The sequence below is a fragment of the Danio rerio genome, chromosome 16 (assembly GCF_049306965.1).
Source record: "Danio rerio strain Tuebingen ecotype United States chromosome 16, GRCz12tu, whole genome shotgun sequence".
Classification (NCBI taxonomy): Eukaryota; Metazoa; Chordata; class Actinopteri; order Cypriniformes; family Danionidae; genus Danio; species Danio rerio.
This window is the reverse complement of record NC_133191.1, coordinates 6,248,107-6,275,793: the sequence shown is the minus strand read 5'-3', so window position 1 is coordinate 6,275,793 and position 27,687 is coordinate 6,248,107. Positions and strand designations below refer to the sequence as shown.

At 37.7% G+C, this 27,687-nt stretch overlaps 1 protein-coding gene across 5 annotated transcripts in view; it reads right to left on the bottom strand.

The window, feature by feature from the left end:
• Positions 1-27,687, bottom strand: part of ulk4 (unc-51 like kinase 4) — a 278,515-nt gene that overhangs the window by 132,799 nt on the left and 118,029 nt on the right. For all 5 annotated transcript variants that reach the window (XM_068214079.2, XM_073925751.1, XM_068214078.2 and 2 more), the window contains 6 exons: positions 25,485-25,606; positions 13,838-13,894; positions 11,369-11,420; positions 10,981-11,075; positions 4,672-4,723; positions 1,353-1,530 (listed from right to left, as the gene is read on the bottom strand). In XM_068214079.2, coding sequence (XP_068070180.2) covers positions 1,353-1,530; positions 4,672-4,723; positions 10,981-11,075; positions 11,369-11,420; positions 13,838-13,894; positions 25,485-25,606 — 556 coding nt within the window. The remainder of the gene's footprint in view (positions 1-1,352; positions 1,531-4,671; positions 4,724-10,980; positions 11,076-11,368; positions 11,421-13,837; positions 13,895-25,484; positions 25,607-27,687) is intronic.

The following is a 27,687-nucleotide window of genomic DNA, read 5'->3' as shown; positions in this document are numbered from 1 at the left end:
ACGTCATTAACCAGAAAGGAGCTCTAAACGGCTGCGCTTCTATTTATAAACATTTGACTACATCACAAACTCTGTGGATGGATAAGTATTGTGAACAACTTCGATGAAAACATATAGAGAAACATTTTCTCATGTCGAGATGTACATAACGTGTGTGTGCTGGCACTCATTCCTTCACGGGCACAAGCGACACGTCAAGTAACTGAAGGAAGCAGAGCTTGAAGGTAAACAAACAACAGCTTATCTTAAGCATCTTATCTATAATTATTTACACAGTTGGCATCAAGGAGGAACAAATAAACATTGTCTAACTAACATCTAGCAGCTAAATGTGTCAGGAAAAATACTCAAAGGCTTTTATTTTCATAAACCGTGCGGACGTGAATGCGTCTGACTGTACTGATTGGCTGAAGTAGACGTCTCACGTCAGCACGTTCTAGACGTGCACGCACTCTTTCCGGCATTCTTCCTTTTGCGTTCACACAGCACAGCATTCCAGCAAATTACCGGTAATGTTACAACTTCTCTTTTCGGAAAATAGCCAGAACGAATTTACCGGTATTTTCAAAAAGGGCCTGTTCACACATACACATCTTTCCGGAAAATTGCCGGTTATTTTATGGAAAGGTCTGTATGTGTCAAAGGGGCTAATACTAGGCCGCAGAATTTTCCGCAGAATTCCGCAGATTTCAGCAGATTTTTAGCCCATTATTAATTCTGTTTATTTACTTGAGTAAATGTGTAAATCAGAATTTATTCAGTTTTTATTCAGTAATTTATTACTTTTTATTAAATATATTAAGGTTTTAGTTATGATACTCCGCTGGATACTCCCAAAATAATTCCGCAGAAATCCGCAGATTTTTACCAAAATTCTTATGAGTTTCATTCATACTATTTAGAACACACTTTTCTAACAGTCTTGAAGTAAATTCAAATTCAAATTTAGTACATCCTCGAGTAGTAGGCGATTACGGACGCAGCCATAGACTTTATTAAGACCCTAAAGAATCAGATCAACTTGTGGGCACCTGATGTCACTTTTAATAGTTTCATGACTATGCTTCTTGACTTTTCAATACAATCGATTTCCATGAAAGTCTATTGACGAGCTATAAATGCTTTCTTGTTTTTTGTGTGCTAAAGTTGTAAGCATTTAGCAGCACAATTTTTACATCTTGAATACACACCACTGGCTCAAATTCACGCTCCACATTAGCATGCAAACAATATCTTCTGATTGACAGCAACCGTGTACATCGGGTGTGCACGGACAAATCGCTTGCCGCTGGAAACTTCACATCACATCATGGCCGATCAGGGTTTGAATAAACAAGAGCCGTGAGTCTTACTGTGGCAGCAGGGCCTCAGAGATGAGCGTCAGCAGGCGAGTGTTGGAGGAGATGTTCCCTTCACCTTCCCACTCTCGCTCTCCTTCTCCAGCTCTCTCGCGCTCCTCCACCTCGTCTTGGCTCAGCAGCAGCAGTGTGATCTCTGACAGCACACGCAAACTCACAATACGCCATTCCACTGGGACATACGCACACAAAGCAGAAAGGTTACATTTCTCTATTTACATGCATGCAAAAAAATAGAGATATATGCACGAACATACATCGTAGCTCATATTCAAAGATGTTATTAATGTTATTCATGATCTTAAAAACCTTTTGTTATAAAGGCTGGAGCTTTCAATGCATGAAATGTGTGTAGGCTTATGCAAAGTGTAACTATCAATACATTTCATTAAACAAATGAATGAAAAAACACTCAATATATATATATATATATATATATATATATATATATATATATATATATATATATATATATATATATATATATATATATATATATATATATATATATATTTATTTATTTATTTATTTAATGGCCACATGACAATTCTGTTTATTCAACTTTGTGCACTGAAGTTCATATTAAATAAAACTGACATACACTCACCGGCCACTTTATTAGGTACACCTTTCCAACTGCTCGTTAATGCAAATTTCTTATCAGCCAATCACATGGCAGTGACTCAATGGATTTAGGCATGTAGACATGGTCAAGATGATCTGCTGCAGTTCAAACCAAGCATTAAAATGGGGAAGAACGGTGATTTAAGTGACTTTGAACTTGGCATGGTGTTGTTGGTGCATGTTGGTGCCAGACAAGCTGATCTGAGTATTTCAGAAACTGCTGATCTACTGGGATTTCCACGCACAGTCATCTCTAAGGTTTACAGAGAATGGTATGACAACGAGAAACTTTCCAGTGACCGGCAGTTCTGTGGGTGCAAATTCCTTGTTGATGCCAGAGGTCAGAGGAGAATGGCCAGACTGATTCCAGCTGATAGAAAGGCAACAGTCACTCCAATAAGCAGTCGTTACCACCGAGGTTGCAAAAAAACATCTCTGATCACACAACATGTCCAACCTTGAGGCGGATGGACTACAGCAGCAGAAGACCACACCGGGTGCCACTCCTTTCAGCTAAGAACAGGAAACCAAAATTAGACAATAGAAGATTGGAGAAACGTTGCCTGGTCTGATGAGTCTCGATTTCTGCTGCGACATTCAGATGTTACGGTCAGAATTTGGCATCAACAACATGAAAAGAATGGATCCATCCTGCATTGTATCAATGGTTCAGGTTGGTGGTGGTGGTGTAATGGTATGGGGATATTACCATCTTGGCACACTTTGGGCCCATTTGTACCAATGGAGCATTGTATCAACGCCACAGCCTGCCTGAGTATTGTTGCTGACCATGTCCATCCCTTTATGACCACAGTGTACCCATATTCTGATGGCTACTTCCAGCTGGATAATGCACCATGTCATAAAGCGTGAATCATCTCAGACTGGTTTCATAAACATGACAATGAGTTCACTGTACTCAAATGGCCTCCACAGTCACCAGATCCCAATCCAATTGAGCACCATTTGGATGTGGTGGAATGGGAAATTTGCATCATGGATGTGCAGCCGACATATCTGCAGCCACTGCATGATGCTATCATGTCAATATGGACCAAAATCTCTGAGTAATATTTCCTGTAGCTTGTTGAATCTATGTCACGAAGGATTAAGGCAGTTCTAAAGGCAAAAGGGGTCCAACCTGGTACTAGTAAGGTGTACCTAATAAAGTGGCCGGTGAGTGTATAAATTTAATGTGTTTATTATTTTATCCGCTGGCACATGAAGTGTAATTTAAAAAAAAAAAAAACATTCATCACATTTTTCATTCATGTGGATCAGAACATTTCAGCAAAGTTGTCCTAAAACCTGTGGGTGTATGTGTCCACATCACACAACAATAATGCATTTGTAAACATTAATGCTGGAAATAAAGGGTGAACTAACATAATTAACATTTTACTAACATCAACAAAGATTAATAAATTGTACAAACATAGGTTGCTGTATCTATTGTTAACCAATGAAACCATATTGCACGGTGTTACCAAATGATTCAATGAATGAACAAATGAATAAACAAACAAACAATAAAAAATAAAATTTAAAAAAAACAATTGCGTGTATCTTTGATGTAAAATAAAAATAAAAGATATCATCCTTTTTTTAATTCCTGTAATAGGGACCTATTATGCAAAAATCCCTTTTATAAGAGGTTGAAACATAGTTGTGTGGCAACCGTCTGTTAATATAACCAATGGTACAAATCTATTAATTTTATGTTTCATAATCACACTTCATAAAAACAGTCTGCAGAAACACTCATTGACATTCTCCCTTTGTAGGTGTCATCAGTGGGGGAAAGCCCCACCCATTAGTGACAATCTCTCCCGCATTAGCATAAGACGGACGTCTTGTTTTTGAATATGCCACTATGCTGACACACAAGCATTAGTAGCTCCGCCCTCTTTCAAAGCGACAGTCACAAAAATTGCAAAATTAGGATCGAAGCCTAAAAGGGGCAGTTTTAAAGAGTAATGAATCATTAATTGTGGGTTACGATGAGCTGAAACACTAATTTCACAACTTGTAAAAAGGAACATAATAGCTTCCCTTTAAAATGTACCGAAATGTACATTCATTTTCTCAACAAACTAATAAAGACAGACGTAATTCTTTTAATTAAAGTGTGACTTTACTCATGGACACTGTTAACTTACAAGTTACATGATGAAATGTGCTTCCCAAGTGCTAAAACAAATTTTACTTAAAAGGGTGTTCATAAGACTGACTTGTAATCATAAATTATAACTGTGTCATGAATATTCTTCTGATCATATTTTCAGTGGAACAAACTGTTTTTGTCATTAAAATGTCTCGTTAAAAGTGTCATTACTCTGTCAGATCATTTTAACAGCATCATTAATATTCAATGACATGTTAACGACAAATTCAGCTTGTACCACTGTTGATGAGTTAAAAATATATGTTAATGACACTGTTATAAAATTCATGACACATGTATAATGGCTTCATGACGATCATGTTTATTACAGATTTATGACAATTTATGTTTTGTTGATGATGTCAAGTTATCACGACCAAGACAAAAACAGGTTGTGATGTATTTATGTCAAGATGTCATAACAGTGTCATCTTAAAATGTCATAACTGAGCGAATGACACCCTTTGTAAAGTGTTACCACATTTAATTGTGTGTTCTCATTTGCAGCTGACGTTACATTCTCACCGTTCTTACTGAAGGCCAAAGATGCCAACGGCGGCACAATCAAATCCACAACCTTGGGGAAACCAAAAGAGAAATGCGTTATTGTAAAAGTGAAGGAAAGTTCAGTCTCCAGACCACACACACACACACACAAGCTAACAGCTGGAAGGAGAAGACTGAGAGAGAGCTCTGAAACAGCTCCAATTTGCATGGAAATGTGATGTCAGCTCTGCCCTTTGATCATAGTAAGTGTGCTCCAACAAAAGGCCTTACGCCAGCTCTTTTGAAAATTACAATCAGGTTTTTTTTTACGATTATTACCAACTACAATCAGCCAGCAAATGTTGCGCACAGGTGTGTTAATGTTGATGTCCGTGGGCATCTCTCAAACAAAAGATCTCACTCTTTGCGACTCCCAGTGAAAAGAACACCAAAGAAACACATCGTAAAGGTTATCTATGGATTTCTCTCTCTATATTGTAAGACAGTTTTTTTTCTTCAGTGAGCCACATGTATTGTAGAGCTGCTACGCTAAACCTGCGGCACATCTTTGATCTCTTGTCGGCTCCTTATGAGACGTTTGTCCTGAATGTCAGTATAATGATAATTCTTTCTCTGCAGCTTACTTGAGGTATGTTTGAACATCTGAATTAAACTTGGCGAGCTAGACAGCTATAATATGGGTCAATGGTGGAGGAAAAAAGTGTCCTTGGTAGGGAAAAGAAAAAACTTTACTTGTGTGCAGAGTGCTTAGAAATGTACACTTTGTATCCGTGCTGCTTTCAAATGAGTTAGAAGTAGCAAAAACTTTTATACTATTTTTAACAAATGTTTAAATTAATGACCTCAAATATCATTACTAAAGAAAAATAATGCTTTTTTTCAAAGCTTTGCTGGGTTAAACACGAGGCTGCATTTTATACACAACCTGACAAAAGTCTTGTCACCTATCCAAGATTTAGGAACATTTTTCTCTTTTATTTTAGGAATAAAGTCATCTGGAATGACAAAGAAAGCGTTCTTGCAGGACTCCCAGAGCTCATCAAGATTCTTTGGATTCATCTTTAATGCCTTCTCCTTCATCTTACCCGAGACGTGCTCAATAATGTTCATGTCTGGTGACTGGGTTGGCCAGTCCTGGAGCACCTTGACCTTCTTTGCTTTCAGGAACTTTAATGTGGAGGCGGAAGTATGAAAAGGAGCGCTATCCTGTTGGAGAATTTGCCCTCTCCTGTGGTTTAATTTGTTTTTCTATTTGGTTTCTAGATTTCTATGTGAATCTGAATTCAGAAATTAAAAACATGCTCGATAAGACAAGTCAATTGCTTTTAATTTTTATAGCACTTTTTACAATGTAGATTGTGCCAAAGCAGCTTAACATAGATGAAGAAAAGATAATAAATAGCCATAACAATATTTCAGATTGTGGAATGCTGGTGTGGCTTTAGTAACAGTCACCATCTCGATAGCAGGGTTTACTTCTAACCATATTGCAATTAAATGCTAATCTAGTCGTGTCAAACTATATATCGTTGGAAAGGTCTAACTTTTCTAAATATATATTTTACAGTTGTTTTTTTTATTATTTAGGAAGAGTAGATAAAAATAGATAAAATAGATAAAAAATACATTCACTGTCACCCTTTAACATGTCAATTTTTGAGACAACTTGCGGTTACATATATAAATCATTATATTATGGTCTAAACCGAAAGCAATCATGACAAACTATGTATAATTTGGAAGCTTAACATTTCTAATTTCCAAATATGGTGACTGATTTCTAATCACTATTACTGAGTAACAGTTATTTATTAATTTGCGACAAATATACTATGTCATAAAGCATTACTTTGCTACAGCAATCCATGTGTACATTTTTAAAAACGTTTTTAAAGGCTAAATTAAAATCATATATCATCAAACTGCCAAAACTACTTTGGAATTTGATGCCTGGTTTATAAATATTGTCAAAAGTATGAAAAAAATATAGTTTATATTTCTCGAAAAATACACAGAAATAGGGGGGCGCCCCTATACAGTCACCAACGTAAACTGTATGCCATCTAGTGGTCATGTTTGGTGCTGCGGCTAAACAAAATCGTACTTTTTTGAGATGTCAACTTCAAACTTGCAATATAAACTGTTCAGGCATTTAACTTTGTCAATTAAATTTTTTTGTCAAATGTGGGCTTAAACAGATTAAGCAAAATACATATTTTATGTAATATATAAACTATATATGTATTGTTTTATTATTTTATAAACTTAAAGGCACATAACTTTGCTACAGCAATCCACATGTACATTTTTAAAAATGTTTTAGAGAAGAGGTGTCCAAACTCTGTCCTGGTGGGCCGGTGTCCTGCTGAGTTTAGCTCTAACTTGCGTCAACACACCTGCCAGGAAGTTTCTAGTATACTTGATATTTTAGTATACTTCTAGTAGAGCTTGATTAGCTGGTTCAGGCGTGTTTGATTAGGGTTGGAGCTAAACTCTCCAGATCACCGGCCCTCCAGGACCGAGTTTGGACACCCATGTTTTAAAGGCTAAATTGAAATCACATATCACCAAACTGCCTATGATACTTTAGAATTTGATGCCTAGTGCAATAGAGTATGAAAAATTATGGATTATTTTCCTCAAAACATACACAGAAATAGGGGCACCCTCATACGGTAACCAATGGAAACATATGAGAAACATCTGGTGGTCATGTTTGGTACTGTGGCCAAACAAAATTGTAATTAAAATCAAATATCCCCAAACTGCCCATACTACTTTAGAATCTGATGGCTAATTAAAAAAATATTGTCAAAAATATGAAAAAGAGGTTTATATTTTTCAAAACATACACATAAATAGAGGGCACCCTCACACAGTCACCAATGAAAACTGTATGTCATCTGATGGTCATGTTTAGTACTGCAGCCAAATAAAATCTTACTTTTTTGAGATATCAACTTCAAACTCGGAATACAAAAATGTTTTAGAGGCTAAATTGAAATCACATATCACCAAACTGCCCATAATACTTTAGAATTTGATGTCTAGTTTACAAATATTGCCAAGAGTATTAAAAATGATAGCTCATATTTCTCAAAACATACACAGAAATAAGGAGTGCCCTCATACGATCACTAATGGAAACTGTATATGGTGGTCATGTTTGGTTCTGCGGCCAAATAAAACTTATCTACTTTGAGATATCAACTTCACATTCGAAAGACAAACTGATCAGATATTTAGCTTTGATTTTCTGTCAAAATTGGGCTAAAAAGTGGCTATTTTATGTAATAAATTAAACTTCATTTATAGGTTTTATTATTTTGATAAACTTAAAGGCACATAACTTTTTATATATTTAACTTTTTGGACTTGTTTCACTTTAGCTACAATCCAACAAGTGTCTTTATTCAAAATGAGACCAACCTTAAATCTGTACACCCAAGCGTTGAAGATCAAAACACGCCTAACAATGCTATTTCTAATAACAACTGGATGCCCTCCTCCAATACTGTCAAGACTCACATATTGAAAACCATTATTCTAATTCATAGTCTGCATTGTTAGGTCTTTTGGGGTTAAACTTAACTTTGAAACTTTCTGAAGGCTCTCTGTCTATTACCCTCATGAATATAAGATTCAATAAACTACGGTCATTCGCATGCTATATGGTGTGTGTGTGTGTCCAGAGCGGAGACAGGGTTTAATGACTCCTGGCGAACTGTAATTAAGGTGTCTTCTTCTATTATAGAGTATCAGAGAGTGTGTGTCCTCTCAAAGCTTCCTGATGCTTGAGTCCAACAGAACACATGTCAATACTCATTACACGAGCCTCACACACACACACACACACACACACACACACACACACACACACACACACACACACACACACTCACACACACACACACACACACACACACACACACACTCACACACACACACACACACACACACACACACACACACACACACACACACACACACACACACACACACACACACACACACACACACACACACACACACACACACAGTGATTTCCTGTTGCTGTGAGGGTTTGTGAGAGTAATAGCTGTGGGCAGAGGCGAGTGCAGATCTCAGTTGTAGCTCCGTCAAGCGTGAGGATGTGAGATCTCAGGTTAGACGTGTGAATGTGGCCCTCGCTGCTCTGATACACAGCTTGATTTATTGTGTTTTTGAGTTTGCCCTTAACACAGCTGCATGGGGCCAAACGGAGAGTTTAGAGACCAACTTTCTTAGAACATTTTCACTACACACACTTGTAATAACGTCACTGCATTACACATTGCAATGTGAGTACAATAGTCCCAGGGAAACTTCTAGAAAACATTGCAGGCAAGTGGAAAAAGGCCAGGACACACCAAGCGGACACCAAACAAATATTGGTCGGTCGATATATCGGCCGATATTTGGCATTTTATAGCGAATATCACCTGATTTTTATTCTATTTTCTAAGTTTGACCAATATTTTCAAGTAGGACTTTTATTTTTATGGTGCAGAGAGCAACAGGGCCTGTCTTAGTAAGTGAATCACAGATTCTGTCAGATGTCAGATTCATATGCACAAGACAAACATGTTATAAAGGATGAGATGTGCTTATCAATGAGAGTGCTTAATGTTTTTAAGTTTTAGTATGCATTTATTTTTAAATCCATTTTCAAATTACTTTCAATTAAATCAAATTTAAATTTAATTCAAATTCAATTAATAGTTAAAATGAAATAAATTATATCGGCTAAATATCGGCCACCCTGCTATCCAAAATATTGGTATGGGCCTTCAAAAAACCCTTAGCGATTGATCACTACAAACAACTGGCACTAAAGAAAACCCAACTGTGTTGTCGCCTTGCGTTGGCTTATGTCTAGACCAGAAAATCCATATCATTTGGAAATATTTGAAAAATGTAGCAAAATTACAGCCAGCCTCTTTGTGTTTCTTCTTGACTTGAATCGTTTACTTGCTAAGCCACTTCAGTTTTGGATCTCACACTCAGTCAGATTCATTGCTGAATAACAAATCAGAATGCTCTCTTCAGCCGACGGCAATTATACATGCTAAATCGGGCCAACATACTACGAAATGAACCTGATGAGAGACTACAGTGGTGAGTCAAGCTGCATTCTGCTTGTTGTCAATGCAAATGCAATACGTTTTATTGTGTAAATACATGTGCTTTGCTTAAATATCCTGTTTTATCTACCAGCATTTAAGTGTTTTATTTCCAAATGCTTTACTAAGTAGGGATGTTAAAAGTTATTGGATGACTGAATTTAAAGCAATTAATACTACCAGTTAATTTAATCAAATAAATTCTAAATCAATACGTAACATTAAAACACAAACCATATAATAAAATAACCCGCAAAGTACAATAGACTAATACTAAACAACATATAATACAAAGCAAAACTGAAATTTTCTGATATTGAAAGAACTTTGTTGTTACGTGTACCTGATTGTCACGATCACCAGCAATCTAACCTTTATAGATCGCTGGAGAACATTCACATTTACAAGGACTACAATCCTGTCTCATATGAACTCCAAGCCCTGTCATGCAACACACACACCTGCTCCAAGTCTCTATTGATTTCCATTGAACAGCTGATGCTGCTCAAACACTGATTACAAGGACTATCCAAACACACACACTGTTTTTTTAATATACTGCTTGTGAACATTACAACGCGTTTTCCTTGCCTTGCCTTCTGTGTTTGAACCTTGCTTTGTTCTGTTTGTTTACGTTGCTTGCTGCCTGTCTTTTCATCATCTGCCTGTTTTATCTACCATAACTCTTGATTTCCTTTAGCTTTTGCTCGATTTTCGTTGCTTGCCTGACCAGCTCTGTTTAATAAACCTGCGTTTGGATCGGCACGTTGTCCAACGTCCACTTCAAATTACACAGATCTGTGTGTGTGTGTGTGTGTGTGTGTGTGTGTGTGTGTTATTCTTTTAAAGCACTTAGCTTTTTTTTTTTTTTGTACAATTTTAACACAATGCACACAATTATTATTAACACAATTGCTTTGCTTTACTATTAAAGAGTAATTAATTAAAAAATAATACAAAAAAACACAAAAATAAACTTCCAATTCAAAGTTAATCTTTAAAATTCAAAGAAAGTAATGATTAAATAACGAATTAATAATTCAAATTCAACGTAAACTCGATATTTAATAAGAAAAAAAAAAGAAAATATGCTGAATCAAATCGCATTATACGTAAATGCTTAAATCATTTTGAAGCAACTGTGAGAAAGACACAAAATGAAAAGTGCATCAGTGCTTGTGCTTACAATGAAAGGGTAGAGGCTGAGCAGAGCAGGATGCTGGGAAATGGCCTCCACTGCTGACAGTGTGTTTCTGATCAGCTCCTCAGATGACGCTTGGCCTGTTTTGGAGAAAACAAAAACATAAAAAGAATTAAGGAAGGAATAAAATGGTAATCTCACCTTTCAGCAATTCATTTTATATGTAATAGATGAAAAACAGCATTTGATCTAACAAACAAAACTAAAAAACTAGAGCTACATTATATTACCTTACAATTTACGCAAGAATAGATTAAATAAGAGGATGAGAAAGAAAAATAGTTGAAAAGTTAATAATATATAATAAATTAATGAATAAATAAATGAATGAATTAATTAATGAAATAAAAAAGTAAATAAAAGTAAAACCTACCTATTGCACTTCCCAAACTCGTCTCATTCGAGTCAATGGAAGTTATGTGATTCTTTCCACAAGAGAAAAAAGAAAAAAGACATTACACACACATATATTTACCTCCTGCTAGACTGACGTTTAACGTTAATAGAATTTAAGACTATCCTGAAATTCCAAGTTTCTTAAATTATTATATTCAATTGTAATAATAATAATAATAATAATAATAATAATTTCTTACATTTATATAGCGTTCTTTACACATAGGGGGGAATCTCCTCATCCACCACCAGTGTGCAGCATCCACCTGGATGATGTGATGGCAGCCATTTTGCACCCGACCGCACACCACACACCAGCTGATTGGTGGAGAGGAGACAGAGTGATGAAGCCAATTATGATATGGGGATGTTAGGAGGCCATGATGGACAGAGGCCAGTGGGCAGAATTGGCCAGGATGCCGGGGTGAAACCCCTTCTCTTTTTCGAAGGACATCCTAGGATTTTTAACGACCACAGAGACCTCGGTTTATCCGAAAGACTGCGCTCACTGAGCAGTATAGAGTCCCTGTCACTATACTGGGGCATTAGGACCCACACAGACCGCAGGTTTGGCGCCCCCTGCTGGCCTCACTAACACCACTTTTAGTCGCGGATGTATACCTGACCGGTGAGCCGTCTGACAAAAAAGTGCTCTTCTGAATCAAATCAGCAGGATGCCCTTCTGGAGCTTTCACTTACTTCCAAGACACTACTGACTATGCTTGCATGGACATCTGTAATCATATCTTTTATGTGAAGAGTTTCCTGTAATTTTGGGTGACTTTGGGGCCGATCACACCGAGCGCATTATGCGTTGAGAGGCGCCTCTTTTAAATGGTTTAATAACGGCCGCAAGCGTTTTGCACGCTGCTTATGCACCCTGCATGCCTTGTGTTTTAACCACCTCCTGCGCTTTTCGTTTTTGCCCTTGCACGCCATGCGCTCTCAGTTGAAAAAAGCCAACTCTGAGCGGAAAAAGCAGGCTACGTCACTCGCGTCTTGTTCATTGTCCAATCAAAGGAAAGCAGAGGCGGGGTTTCTGTTGAGGTGCCTGCAATGTTTGTGTTGTCAAGACAACAATGGAGACTTTTGAAGATAAAGGAGACACTTGTGGTTGCTGTTGAGGGTTACCCAGAGCTGTATGACTTCACAAATCATGAATATCACAATATTATTACTTATTAAAATGATATTAATATCAACAGCAACACTCGCAAACAATACCCAGCTGATTTAGTCATTGCCTAGCGAAATAAAAAAGTGCACCAGGCTCTTTTTTTCTTGTCAACAAAAAGGCAGTGAGGTGCGCCTCGCGTTTTTGGAACGCAGATGCGTGTTCGGTGTGATCGACCCCTTTAACTGAAGTTCAGCACTTTCACATTCACTCATGAACATTTCATTCATGCCCCTGTGACAAACTGGGGTATTAGACACAAATAAGGAGTAAGGACTGGTGAGAGTGTTATGGAATTTAATAACGCAAGAAAAAAACTTCCTCATTTCACGATGTGTGTGTGTGTGTGTGTGTGCGGGCGGTCCTTTATTGACAGTCGCATGTGTGGATCTTGTTGGAAAGTATGACGAAAAGTCCGACATGACGGTTATAGTTTGATTGCAGTGTTTACTTCAGTAATGCCACTAATATATGCATACACCACATGTCTTAATTCAATTTCTGTTTAGTTCAGTTATGACTTTAAGGTAATCTAAAAATAATAATAATAAAAATAAATAAATAAATAAAATCGCTGTTTGGAGCTTATGTAGGCAGGCCTACAGATCAAAATTCATGTTTAACTAAATAAAAAGCTAGTAAACGCAAGTAAATCTTATTGTACAGTGTTTATTTTCATCACCAATAATCATAGAACAGTTTCTTAAGCAGTTTGTGATGCATTTTGGAAACAGGAGATGAGCCCCTGGTCTAATGCGCCACCTGGCTTGAGAAACCCATTGTCAAAGACTTATATTTAGTCATTATTTGGGTAGAACACATATTCTAAATGCCTACTGCAGAATTCAAATGAGCCATTTTAAACTATATAAATCTAGATTCATTCCAAGATTACAGTGAGATTAATTGAAATAAAATAAAAATAATAATAATCTAAGCCCACCTATAATATAAATACAATTAGATCATTTACTTTAATCATTACTATTTTAATGTGAAGCGTCTTTCAACCAGCAATGAAAAAAGGTTTCTGAAGACAATCACCTTTACACCTGCACCTTAATCAACTTAAAAGTTCCAAATTACAGTTTTTTAACTCACTTTTTTAAGTTAAGTCAACAAGTTTACTCTCTTTTTAAAGTAAAAAACAAATCACTTTTTACAGTGTATTTAATGGTTGGATAATATTGTGGCTGGTGCATTGCATTACAGTGTGAACATATTTACAAGTCTGATAACAAATAAATGACTAAACGGAGACAAACGACTCACCAGGAGTTTCCCAAACTTGATGAGAAAGGCCTCAGTCACCACCTGCGGTCGGAAGATCTGCCAAAGCAAACAGACACAGATAGGAAACATTCAGGTCTAAAAGATGCTTCACTAACAGGGTACAACACCGCTATTCACTATTGAGCCCTATTCCATTTGAGCTCCTCCAGAAACTGTCAGTCTTGAGCATTCACGGCTATGAAGTTCTGCGGTTGTCTTGAAGACAGCCGAACGCACGCTGCAGATTTTGTTTCATCGCTCTGCAAAATCGGCAGTACCGGATCTATTAATGTATCATGCTCACCGACGGCCGATAAATTGCCTTTGCGATGAATCTCTCTGGCAGGTTCAGGAATTTTGGGCCGCATTTCCTCTGTCAATTGTGCCTAAAATCCCAGCGACGATGCGTAACGTAACAGCCTGACATAAGAACGTTAATGTCACTGAGAAATGTCACCGTTAAAGTGTGCCGTGGGCTTTACTCAAGATCTCATTGCGGGACACATTGTACTGTACAATCTGACAAGCAGCGATTGTAGAGGACAGCACAAATCTTCAAATGTAGAGCCGGCTTAAGAAAAAACGTTATAAAGCTCTACGGTTCTGTCAGACGACATTTTTTTCCATCATCCACCATTATGACTAAAAGTAAGAGACGCAGGACTTGGTGCTTCTTCTTCCTTTTTCTCCTTCTCCCAATCTGAAGGGGTATATACATGTGCAAATGAGCTGTTTTGCATTAATATAGTGATGCAGAAAGACATTCACAAGTAAAATCACCTTATTTTTTTTTTTACTTTACCTTGTAGGGTGTACCATATAAAGACCACAAGCTATAAACTGTCTGTTGTGCAACCAAAATACCAATAAGATATCTATTTCTCAGTGAATATAGGTAATATATTTTGACAAAATAGATTTCTTTTAACAGATATAATTATTAAAACAATATTGTATTCACTAAATATCTTTGGAAATTGAAATATTATGCATTTAAGTTAATGCGAAATATTGCAAAAAAAAAAAAAAAAAACATTTTTGGACAGCCATTCTAAGTTATTTTGTTAGATTAGCTCCGGATTTCGCTTCAGTACTGACTAATCTATTGTAGTGTTACTGAAATACTTTTATACTGGGATCCGAAACCACTCAGTACTGAGATTTTAAAAACTTTTATTTTCTGATAACTTTTGAGCGCTGTTGAGCACGTTCTTAAACACTGTTGATTTGCTATCGTGTTCACATGCTCAACAGAAATGATTGCGATTGGCTGTGAAGGGCATCGGTTCACCGAACTCACCGAGTGTAAGTTTAAAGCAGACAAGATCAGCTGACATATGAGTGATCTTCACGGCTTTAAAATGCTCCAGTGTCTTTTTATCTGTGGTTACACTAGAGCTGTAATCGGGCCTGAGCCTGACAAAATTCGACTCGAGCCCGACTGGTACATTTTGATTGACAGCTTTACAGCCCGATATTTTTCAAATATGCACATGCACATACATGCACATGCTATTTTGCCTTTTTTCAAGAATGAGTCGTTTTTATGTTTTATCATAATTTATTTGGAACAAACATAGGCTTTAGGCTACTTGGAAGTTGGAACAAAGAATTAAAATAACTCTAGATGCATAGTTCTGATCTGGCTAATTTTGCAAGTTTTGTGTAGGATTGTTTGTTCTTCTACCAGCCAAGAACATCCATTTCATTTTCCATGACAGCAGTTTCGATGTAGCATGTGACGTCGTCATCTTCCCTGTCAGCTTGCTGTACATACATTGCTGTTTAGCGCTCTACTGTAATACGCAGTGTATGAATAACCGTCGAAAAACCGACTGGCGGCTAGCCTGACCGCAGTCAAAATTCGCTCTTTTTAACTTCTGTCATCTTTTATTTCACCTTTGCAGGGAGGGATTTTAATGTTGTAACAAACGATTGATTACTTTTTCGTGCTAATCAAAATGCATCACATGACTGTTCATTTACTGCGCAAGCCAAGACCCTACCTCGTCTAACATGATAGAAATTAATCGGGTCCCGTTGGGTTCGGGCAAAGATCTTCAGCTTTAAGTTACACTCAGCAAACAGAGGATTAAACAGTCCTGACAGCTGTGGAACATCATAATACCGTTCACAAAGGAACTTCAACTAGCATTAGCAACAAACTTAATGACACAATTTACAAATTCTTTTATTTGTCTATATATTTTACAAATTCTAGACTTCTGAATGAAAACACTTTTTCTCCCTCATTTTGTCAATGAAAATGGCTCGACACAAACTTGACACACTTGAATTGGCTCAAATTTTTTATGACAGACAAATTTTTCGGAGGCACTGTGTCAATACTATTGACAAAACTTGGAGTTAAATTTTTTTTATAACGTGCAGACAAATATTTCGGATTCAGTGTGCCACAACCTTAGGCAGGGGTGCCGCTGGCCACCACGGGCCCTCTGATAACCTTTCACAAGTGAAAGTGAAGACAGCAGGGGTGGTGGGGGGTGTTGGGGCAGTCGTGGGCCCCTAATAATAACTCTAGGGGCCCCAAAATGTGTGGGCTCTTACAATTGTCTAAACTTTCCCCGGAAAGGAGGAATGGAAGAAACCTTTCTGACATTGTAAATGGGTGGGTACTACAGTACCATCTGTCAAAGTTTCAAGTCTCTACGACAAAGTTTTAGGGCAGAAAGGTGACCTTTTGAACTTTTCTAACAATTGCAAAAGGGTTTCAACTACATTTGAAGTCCTTAGCATACAAAATCTATATATACTTTTATTTTGAAGATATTTTCAATGGTAAAACAGAAATCTCTCAGAATTAACATGAACACGTCATTTGGGATTTGGAGTGATATGAAGAATCGTTATAAAATAAGACGTGCAGTACGCCAATCGAGATTTAAAATTTTAAGACCTTAAAATTCATAAAACTTTGTTTTTTTAACAATCCACATTAACTCTTTTTCATCTACACTACCTGACAAAAGTCTTGTTGTCGGTTCCAGCTGTAAGAACAACAAATAATAACTTGACTTCTAGTTGATCACTTAGAAAAGTGGCAGAAAGTCGTCACAAATACTGCAGAAGCCCTTTTGGAACCCGCATGGTGCCAAGATTCTCATAGAAATCAGTCAAGCTCGGTGGAGAAAAAATCAGGGTTTGGGGTTACATTCAGTATGGAGGTTTGCGAGAGATCTGCATAGTGGATGGCAACATCAACAGCCAGAGATATCAAGACATTTGTGCTGCCCGTTACAATACAAACCAAAGGAGAGGGCGAATTCTTCATCAGGATAGCGCTCCTTCTCATACTTCAGCCTCCACATCAAAGCTCCTGAATGCAAAGAAGTTCAAGGTGCTTCAGAATTGACCAGCCCAATACCCAGGTATGAACATTATTGAGCCTGTCTGGGGTAAGATGAAGGAGGAGGCATTAAAGATGAATCCCAAGAATCTTGATAAACTCTGGGAGTCCTGCAAGAACACTTTTTTTGCCATTCCGTAATCTAGAGGCCTTTGCCTTTCATATAAGCAACTCCTGATACCAAATGATCAACTAGAAGTCAAGTTATTATTTGTTGTTCCTAAAACTATTATTTTTTATTTTATTTAACTATTATTTACTATTATTTGTTTTGTCAGGTAGTGTATATCCATCTTCCAGTTCACACTCATCTACGTTCAGTTGCACACATGAGTGAAACACACTGCTGAGCTCTGACACACTCAATTCCAGTGCGTTCCACTTAATAAAAAAAGAGAGAGAGTGTAATACAGTGATGTGCTGCTCCTCTCTGGGGGACTGCAGCGTTGATGTGAGAATGAGGAGGTTTATGTTTGTGCTGCAGGACCGTAATGATGCGGGTCAGAGGTCACGGTCCCGGACAGTGAGGTATTGAGCTCTTATCCGCTCTGGTCTCGGAGAAGCACACACCGGATCTGACCTCTGTGACTGACGAGTGTGTTGGCTGTCAGCGAAGCAACAGGCCAGAGAGACAGATGAGACCACAGAGAGGCTCTTCACATCAATGTATGTATGGATGCACAAACACACAGGCCTACAAGAGCACGACGAGGAGATCACGCACACGGGGCTCTGGGGCATCAGAGGCCAGCCGAGTCTCACAGATGCAGACCAACCTGCTACTGGGAAGACAAGCAGCTTTGCCCTGCAGCGCTTTTCTTAATATCAGAATATACACACGCATCGGTGTTGTGGAGCCAGACTTTTGACTATAGGCAAGAAGTCTAGCCCACACGGCAGCTTTTTCTAGCCAAGAACCACCCACTGAGGCAGGAAGGGGTCGGATGACTGACACAAGCTTGGACATTTTAGACTATTTTGAAGATTTTAAAAATAATTGTATCACGCCATCACAGCTGTGAAATCTAACACAGCGGAATTATTTGGTGAGCAAAAGTGTTTCATTATTTAAAACATGTTGTTACATAGAGTTGAGGTCAGAATTATAAGCTATCCTGAATGATTAAATCTCTGGTATTTTTATATTTCTAAACATAATAGTTTTAATAACTCATTTCTTATAACTGATTTATTTTACCATGATGGTAGTGCATCATATTTTACTAGACACTTTTCAAGATACTAGTATTCAGCTTAAAGTAGGGATGTCCAGATCCGATCATATGATTGAAAAATCGGGCCGATCACACGATTTCAGGCTCGATCGGAATACAACCTCCCGATCAGGACTCATAATACAGTATATGATGGAATCACACATGCACAGACATGTTCTCCTGCTGCTCTGACATATTTTGTGAATAAAATAGTTGCCAACTTAAAACCTACATTATATTTCTCTCAACCAAGTCAATTAAGGTATTTTCTTGAAGATATACATGCTTTATCAGCATTTTTCTAATTAAGAAATGTATTAATACTTGCGTTAGTCTGCTATCAATGCCTCGCAGTTATATTACTAGCTCAAAAATAAGGTTATGGAAAACAGAGGCCTGACAAAAAATACATTAATAACTACAAAAGAGAAACGTGTTTAAATGTGGAATTACTTATAATATATAAGTTATATATATATATATATATATATATATATATATATATATATATATATATATATATATATATATATATATATATATATATACATATATATACATATATATATATACATATATATATATATATATATATATATATATATATATATATATATATATATATATATATATATATATACACATACACACACACACACATATTTATATATACTGTATATATATATATATATATATATATATATATATATATATATATATATATATATATATATATATATATATATACTAATGTATATATAATTACAATATTACAGTATTGAGATGGTACTTGCTTCACATTCTAGCTGCATCTCTACTTTGCGTATGCCTTATTTTCTTATATTTCAACAAACTCTAATCAATTATTACTTGTGTTATTTATTCTTAACCTACAAAGAATTACATATTATTTTGGTTGACCAACATTAACTTATATCAGGCGGCACGATGGCTCAGTGGTGAAGGATTCGAGTTTCTGCTTTCCAATCCGTCTCATCATGGACCAACTTTATCCTTTTCATCATCCTGTCAGAATTTGTTTTGATTAAATATAATTATTTGATTATTTGAATGAGTAATTACCTTTAAATTCATTTAAACTAATGAATAAGCTAACACAGTGCTTAATATAAGAATGTTCAGTGCATGTGCTTGTCTCTTTATAACTACTTTCAGGAGCCACCAAACTAGGTCAGAGGTCTCGAAGACCTTGAGAGGAACTGAGGGCTGAGAAACAACAGTTTCTATTGTTAGTTCTATGAGTTAACACTATCTAAAATGTTTAAAGTGATTTTGCTATTTTATGGTTAATTCTTTTAAAGTAATTCTACTTTTTATTCTAGATAGACTTTGTGTATTAAGGATATAACTGCCTGAATGTGGATTATACCAGTTTTTAACCAGTTTTGATAAAGGCGGCAGAGAGTACACTCAGCCTTGGATAAGAAACAGATTATACTTTAAGTGTGTGTGTGTGTGTGTGTGTGTGTGTGTGTGTGTGTGTGTGTGTGTGTGTGTGTGTGTGTGAGTTCTATTTGATTGTGGATCCGTTTCTAGGTCTGGAGTCAGCTCTAAACAGTCTAGTGGATGTCTGACGTTTATGCTTAAGATATTGTTCAGAATTGTATGGACAAACTAGGATGTTTTCCCAGTCTATCTGTGTTTTAACCAATCAGGTTAGAACACCTATATGTATGACGCAGTTGATGACGTTGTGTGAGAGTATAATTGTTATAGATTGGTGATTGTAGGGGCGAGGCAGTGGCGCAGTAGGTAGTGCTGTCGCCTCACAGCAAGAAGGTCGCTGGTTCGAACCTCGGCTCAGTTGGCGTTTCTGTGTGGAGTTTGCATGTTCTCCCTGCCTTTGCGTTGGTTTCCTCCGGGTGCTCCGGTTTCCCCCACAGTCCAAAGACATGCGGTACAGGTGAATTGGGTAGGCTAAATTGTCTATAGTGTATGAGTGTGTGTGGATGTTTCCCAGAGATGGGTTGCAGCTGGAAGGGCATCCGCTGCGTGAAAACTTGCTGGATAAGTTGGCGGTTCATTCCCCTGTGGCGACCCCGGATTTATAAAGGGACTAACTGACAGGAAAATGAATGAATGGTGATTGTAGGCAGAGCGGCCTAGGAACTCACTGCAATTGTTGAAGCTGGCTTCTGAAACTACAAACTATCTTCAGTGAACTTGAATTTTTTTTTTGAATCTCTGACTCCGGCTCTTCTTCTTCTGACAAACTGGTCGTTCTTTGGGTTAAACTGTATACCATCCCTACAGTGGTAAGCACAGTCACCTCACAGCAAGAAGGTTGCTGGTTTGAGTCCCAGCTGTGCCAGGTGCCATTTCTGTGTGGAGTTTAAATGTTCTCCCCATGTTGACATGTGTTTCCTCCAGGTGCTCTTGTTGCCCCCACAACCCAAAGACATGCGCTGTAGGTGAATTGGATGGAACTAAAATGACTAAAGTGTACGAGTGTGTGAATGTAAGAGTATATGGGTGTTTCGAAGTACTGGGTTGCAGCTGGAAGTGCATGTGTAACGGAGGCCAGCTAGTGTGTGCTGTGCAGGTAAACCTCACTCCTCTGACCTCTAAAGGTGCTCTAGGGACAGACGCTAGAGGCCATGGTTTTTAGCCTCCTTGGTAGAGCACCCGATTCCCATGCGGAAGGTCGCTGGTTCGATACCAGCTCGAAGCGGGTTGGGTGGCGTAGGACCGGTGGGGTTACATTGGTGCCGTGACCCGGATGGGAGTGAGGTTTAGGGGGGTGAGTGTAACAGAGGCCAGCTAGTGTGTGCTGTGCAGGTAAACCTCACTCCTCTGACCTCTAAAGGAGCTCTAGCGACAGACGCTAGAGGCCATGGTCTTTAGCCTCCTTGTTAGAGCAACCGACTCTCATGCGGAAGGTCGCCGGTTCGATACCTGCTCGAAGCAGGTTGGGTGGTGTAGGACCGGTGGGGTTACACATGCACTGTGTAAAACATATGCCAGAATAGTTGACAGTTCATTCCGCTGTGGCGACACCTGAATAATAAAGGAATAAGCCAAAGGAAAATAAATGAATGAACTAATACCAACGTATTGTATAGTGTTACCTCATTTGCTCACTGAATGAGCCAAACAACCTTGTCTCCTAGAAATGTGGTCAGCCATTAAGACTGATGCTGGTCATTTGGAGGAGATATTTCCTATGTTTGAGCGCAATATGCAGTTGGCGGCCAGCGGACGGAACGGTTCTGTGGGTGATGTGCTGTCTGAGGCTGGCAACTCACTGTGAGGACCATTAAAAAGCAGACAGACACACAAACAATCAAAAAGAGCTGCCTATTCGCCACTCTAAGCCGCCCACTGCAGCTCTGTGTTAATGGACATCAGTGTCTCCTCCTCAGAAGAGTTAATGACAGTGGAACTATCAGACAGACAGCTCTATCAGCTCCGACCCCTTCAAAATGAGACGACTCAATCTGCCAAGCGAGTCTCCATGGCAAATCCTGGCCCAATGTAAAAAAGTCTATTTAATCAGCAGAGAGCCTCATCAACTCAACGCAATGACAAACATCTTTCTCTGAGAACAGCAGATCCCTTCATATTAATTTTGGCGTGACTGAGTGTGTCAGAAGCAAATCCAATTTTGCACTGTTTGGCAACTGGTAATAATCTCTGTGTGTGTATGTGTGCGTGTGTCTGTTGAAGCTGAACCGGAAAGCTCTTTAATAGATCATTTCATTCTGACACAGACAGTGATTACAGACGGTGCGTGACAGGCAGGTATACGCCGCATCCTTTTTTATTTTCTGTGCAGATGAAGATGTTTAGTGAAGTGAGAGGAGGATGAGGCTTCAAAAGTTGATTTTTGTAGTTACACAATGACTTACATGTACAGCGGGAGAAATAAGTACTGAACACGTCACCATTTTTTTAGAAAACGTGTTTCTAAAGGTGCCGGTGACTTGAAATTCACATTTGATGTTGGTAACAACTAAAGAAAATCATATATGCAAAGAAAGTTTACAAACAAAGTTATGTGTGAAGTGGTTACAAATGATTAGAAATTGAAAATCAAAGTTAATTTGTCTTTCTAGTCTGTATACTTTCGTTTTATTAAGTAGAAAATAGAAAATAAATATTGTAAATTAATGTAAAGTGGTGCAACAATTTACATTTTTCTGATTGGCTACTTCTGCCTGTGGGCTGCATACCTAATAAGGGGGAGGGGCTTGCTGCTCAAACAATACACAGACTCTGACGTGAAGCAGCAGCAGCTCCGTGTTTCCTGTGTTTTTATTAACATTATCTTACCTCATCAGGTATGAAATATTGAAATCGTTATCAAAATCTGTTGAATATACATTAGAGATATGAAAGCAACAAGTGTAATCTATTAAATTAACTTGATAGTGTTTATTAATATATGTAAGAGTTTGTATTAATTGTATATATATATACGCTCTGCACTGTAATTCCAACAGCAACAGTGATGATTTAAATGTCAACTGAAGAAACGATAAAGTGAATGTATATTATATGTATCAACATAACAACTAACAAAGGGACTATTGTTACAAAAGTAATTATAAGGTCACAAAGTGCTATTTTTTCCCATAGTTGGTTACAATGTATATATATATATATATGTGTGTGTGTGTGTGTGTAGGTTGGTAATATGGCTTTGTGTGTGTTATAGGAAAATTAAACTGTGAATAGTTTATTTAGGAAGAATCATATAATGACTTTATAGTAATTTATAACAGTAATGTGCAGGGAATCTGTATGTAAATATTTTGTGATATATATATATATATATATATATATATATATATATATATATATATATATATATATATATATATATATATATATATATATATATATATAATATCCGTGAAGATGTTTACATATGTTGTTCTACAATGTGAAAGTATACTTTTAAGTGCATTCATTTAACACAGACTCTGACGTAAAGCAGCAGCAGCTCCGTGTTTCCTGTGTTTTTATTAACATTATTGTCCCTCATCAGGCGGTGAGTGCGCTACATGTGCAATATAACGAAATGACACAGGGAAAGTATTAAACACACGAAGAAATACAGGTGTAGAAAGGCAGTGAAAGCCCAGACAGCAGCTGGAATCTCTCAGTAGTTCTTCAGCAAAACCTCTGCTCTTCCTCATTATAAATTAATATTGGCTGCTTCAGTCCAACATCTACATTATCAGGATGATGAAGATGAAACCAGGGTGGACATTTCAGCAAGACAATGATCCAAAACACAGCCAAGGAGACTCTTAAATGCTTTCAGAGAAAGAAAATCAAGCAGTGGAACGACCCAACCAATCACCTCACTTGAATAGAAAATACAAAATAATGCTCAGCTTTTATAGACGAGACCCACAGAACCATCAAGATTTTGTCACTCTGCTGAATATTGTGAAAACTTATACCTGAGCAATTCAATAATGTGAATATACATGTGTTCAATACATTTCAATAACTTTTCCAAAACTTTTTTTTGTCCAAAATCCCCTGACTTTTCCTGTTTTTCCATGACTGTAAAAATCCCGACTGTAATAAAGACAGTCGATGTACATAAATACATCAGATACAAAAGCTCAACAAACCATGACATTTTCAGCAGTGACTGAACTAAATGATAGACCTTTGTAGTTATAAGCTCAACAGAAACGCATGTTCTTTACAAGGTAAATACACTAACTGACAAAAGTCTTGTCGTCAATCCCAGTTGTAAGAGCAGCAAATAATAACTTGACTTCTAGTTGATCACTTGGAAAAGTGGCAGAGGGTAGATTTGATGAATCATCTGTTAAACTGCAGCCCAATCATCATCACACATACTGCAGAAGACCTATTGGACCCGCATGGACCCAAGATTCTCACAGAAATCAGTCAAGTTTGGTTAAAAAAATCATGGTTTGGAGTTACATTCAGTATGGAGGCATGCAAAGGATCTGTAGAGTGGATGGCAACTTCAACAGCCTGAGGTATCGAGACATTTGTGCTGCCTATTACATTACGCAGGATAGCGCTACTTCTCATACTTCAGCCTCTACATCAAAGCTCCTGAAAGCAAGGTGCTCCAGTATTGGCCAGCCCAGTCACCAGACATGAACATTATAGAGCATGTCTGGGGTAAGATGAAGGAGGAGGCATTGAAGATGAATCCAAAGAATCTTGATGAACTCTGGGAGTCCTGCAAGAATGCTTTCTTTGCCGTTCCAGATGACTTTATTAATAAGTGATGTGAGTCATTGCAGAGATGTATGGATGCAGTCCTCCAAGCTCATGGGAGTCATACACAATAGTCCTTCTTTTTCCACTACACCATGACTTTATATTCTATACTGGACAATATTTCTGTTAAGTGACAAGACTCTTGTCTAAACAAAGTCAGACCGTACTGTCCTAATTAAATAATTAAAAATCAAGGCATGATCATATTTTATTTTGGTAAATTAGGTGTAATCTAGAGGCCTTTGCCTTTCATATAAGCCACTTCTGATACCAAACGATCAACTAGAAGTGTAGTTATTATTTGTTGTTCTAAAAACATTTGACTTGTCAGGTAGTGTATTATAAATATTCAAATGACTGTCAAACAATAATAAGACTAAATAAAAAGCAAAACAAAAGAATTATATATGGTTTCATGCAGAGCACTGTATTCACTACATAGTATGTACACTATATATGTATATATGTATACACTACATATATACTAGTTTCTGTAAAGATTTATCATCAGCGTTTATGCAAATCACTTTACACATGCCATTTAATTTGGCTTGTGTACTTTGCTTTAATTAAACAAATGGAGTGAAGAATACACAAACGAATGAATGAACAATTGAATGTTAGAGAATCAGCAAAACCATGACCCTGACTTTAAACGTGTTATTTAAAATATGATATATTATCTATTGCACCACAAGGTAGGTCCGCACAAGTTATTTTATTTCCCTTCCCCAAGCTGCACCATCCCCTAGAGATCGAAAAAGCCTAAATAACTTAGTGAAAAAGGTAAATATAGTAAGTCCTGACACAGACACACACACACCTGTGAGGTGAGCAGATGCAGCACCACAGCCATCATGGGGAGGCTCTGCTTCAGCTGACGGGACTGTGTGGGCGAGGGGTGCTTCCGTCCCACAATACTGCCTAACACGGACAGGATGTCATCTAGGGAGACCACAAAAACACAGTCTGTGAGAAATCAGCCAATCACAAACAAACTCTCACGATCATGAGCTGATGTTTTGTTTGTGCTTTGCTGGTTGATACAAATGAAATACATGAAATACAATAGAAATTAAACAATTTACATGTTAATAACAGTATGCTAATATACAGTTCAAATCTAAATTGTTAGCCTAACTTTTTGAAATATTTCCTAAATGATGTTTAACAGAGCAAGGAAATTTTCACAGTATTTCTAATAATACTTTTTCTTCTGGAGAAAATCTTATTTGCTTTATTTCGGATAGAATAAAAGCAGTTTTTAATTTTTTTAAACCCTTTTAAGGTCAATATTATAAGCAATATTTTTAGATAAGTCTACAGAACAAAACATCATTATATAATGAATTGCCGAATTATGCTAGCTTGCCTAATTAAAGTAATTAACCCAGTGAAGCATTTAAATGTCACTTTAAGTTGTAAAGAAGTCTTAAAAATATCTAGTCAAATATTATGTACTATAAATAACTGTACTGTAAATAAATCAGTTGTCAGAAATGAATTATTGAAATTATTATGCTTAGAAACATGATTTAAAAAAACTTGTATTTCCGCAAAAAATATACAGGGGGCTAAAAAATAAAACTGTATTCACCTTTATGGTTAATTATAAATAGATAACAGTTCCTTTAAAAAAAAGTCTCTTGTTAGGGGATTTGGTTCACAATTCTTAATTTGCACTTTCGTTACATGTGCTTTTTTAATTAACTGAAACAGGACATAGAGTAGCCCCTACCCCTTTTCAAAATCAGATACTGTATCACAGTATATCACAGACTCAAAAGGATTTCCGTGATTGCTGAATTTAACAAAAAATCTAGCAAATGTCTCAAAATATTGTAATTCACTTTTTTTTTATTGCCACAGATTTCTTGCACATTTTGGACATGAAGGAGTTCTGTGGAACCCAGCAATTTTACAGTGTACACTCAAAAAATACATTTGCTGTTTATTATCATCATCATTTTCATCCGCTTATCCGGGGCCGGGTCGCGGGGGCAGCAGTCTTAGGAGAGAACCCCAGACTTCCCTGTCCCTAGACACTTCCTCTAGCTCCTCCGGGGGGATCCCGAGACGTTCCCAGGCCAGCCGAGAGACATAGCACCTCCAGCGTGTCCTGGGTCTTCTTCGAGGCCTCCTCTCAGTGGGACATGCCTGAAACACTTCCCTAGGGAGGCGTCCTGGATGCCCGAGCCACCTCAGCTGACTTCTCTCGATGTGAAGGAGCTGCGGCTCTACCTCGAGCTCCCCCAGGGTGACTGAGCTCCTCACCCTACTATAACCGTACGTTCACACCGAAAGCGGCGAGAGCATCCAAGGTCGCTCTGGCTGCCCTGGCGACAACGCTCTCTGCCTTCAGCTCCTGCGGCGAGAGCGTCAAAACTCGCTACATTGATCTCATATTTAAAGGAGCCGTTGCAGCAAATCAGTTACATTCCTGCATAGAACATGTTTCTAGCGTGAAAATGTTGCGCACTTCTTATCAAATTCATACAACAATGGAAGATCAAGTTGCGTGTGATGTGGCTTTGCTCTATTTATCCAATATGTGTCCATATGTCTGAAATATCCTGAAGCAGCTATACTGTTTTGTACTGTCACATCGCGTGAGATTCCCGCTTTTTTAAGATAAATTTATATATCATTAATGAACATCAGTAACTCGCCAGTAACTTATTTAATGCATGTTCCTGTAGGAAAAATTTTTAAATAATTGGAAATCCAGCAACCGCAATAATCAAACCATTGTGAACAACTGTGGTCGGAACCAAAGTTCACAGGTCTGTGTTCTCTGAACTGCTATCAAGCGGTGGACGTCTTCATTCTGATTGCTTGCCGCCGAACCGCGCCATAGCTCATTACCATAAAGTTAACTTCATTTCAACTCTCCTCGACGCTCACGCCGGCGAAGACGCGCCGTGCTGCTCCTCGCCGCTTATCGCCGCCGGCTCTCATTGAAAATGAATGACTTCCGGCTACTTTGACGCTCTCGCCGCTTTCGGTGTGAACGTACGGTAAGGGTG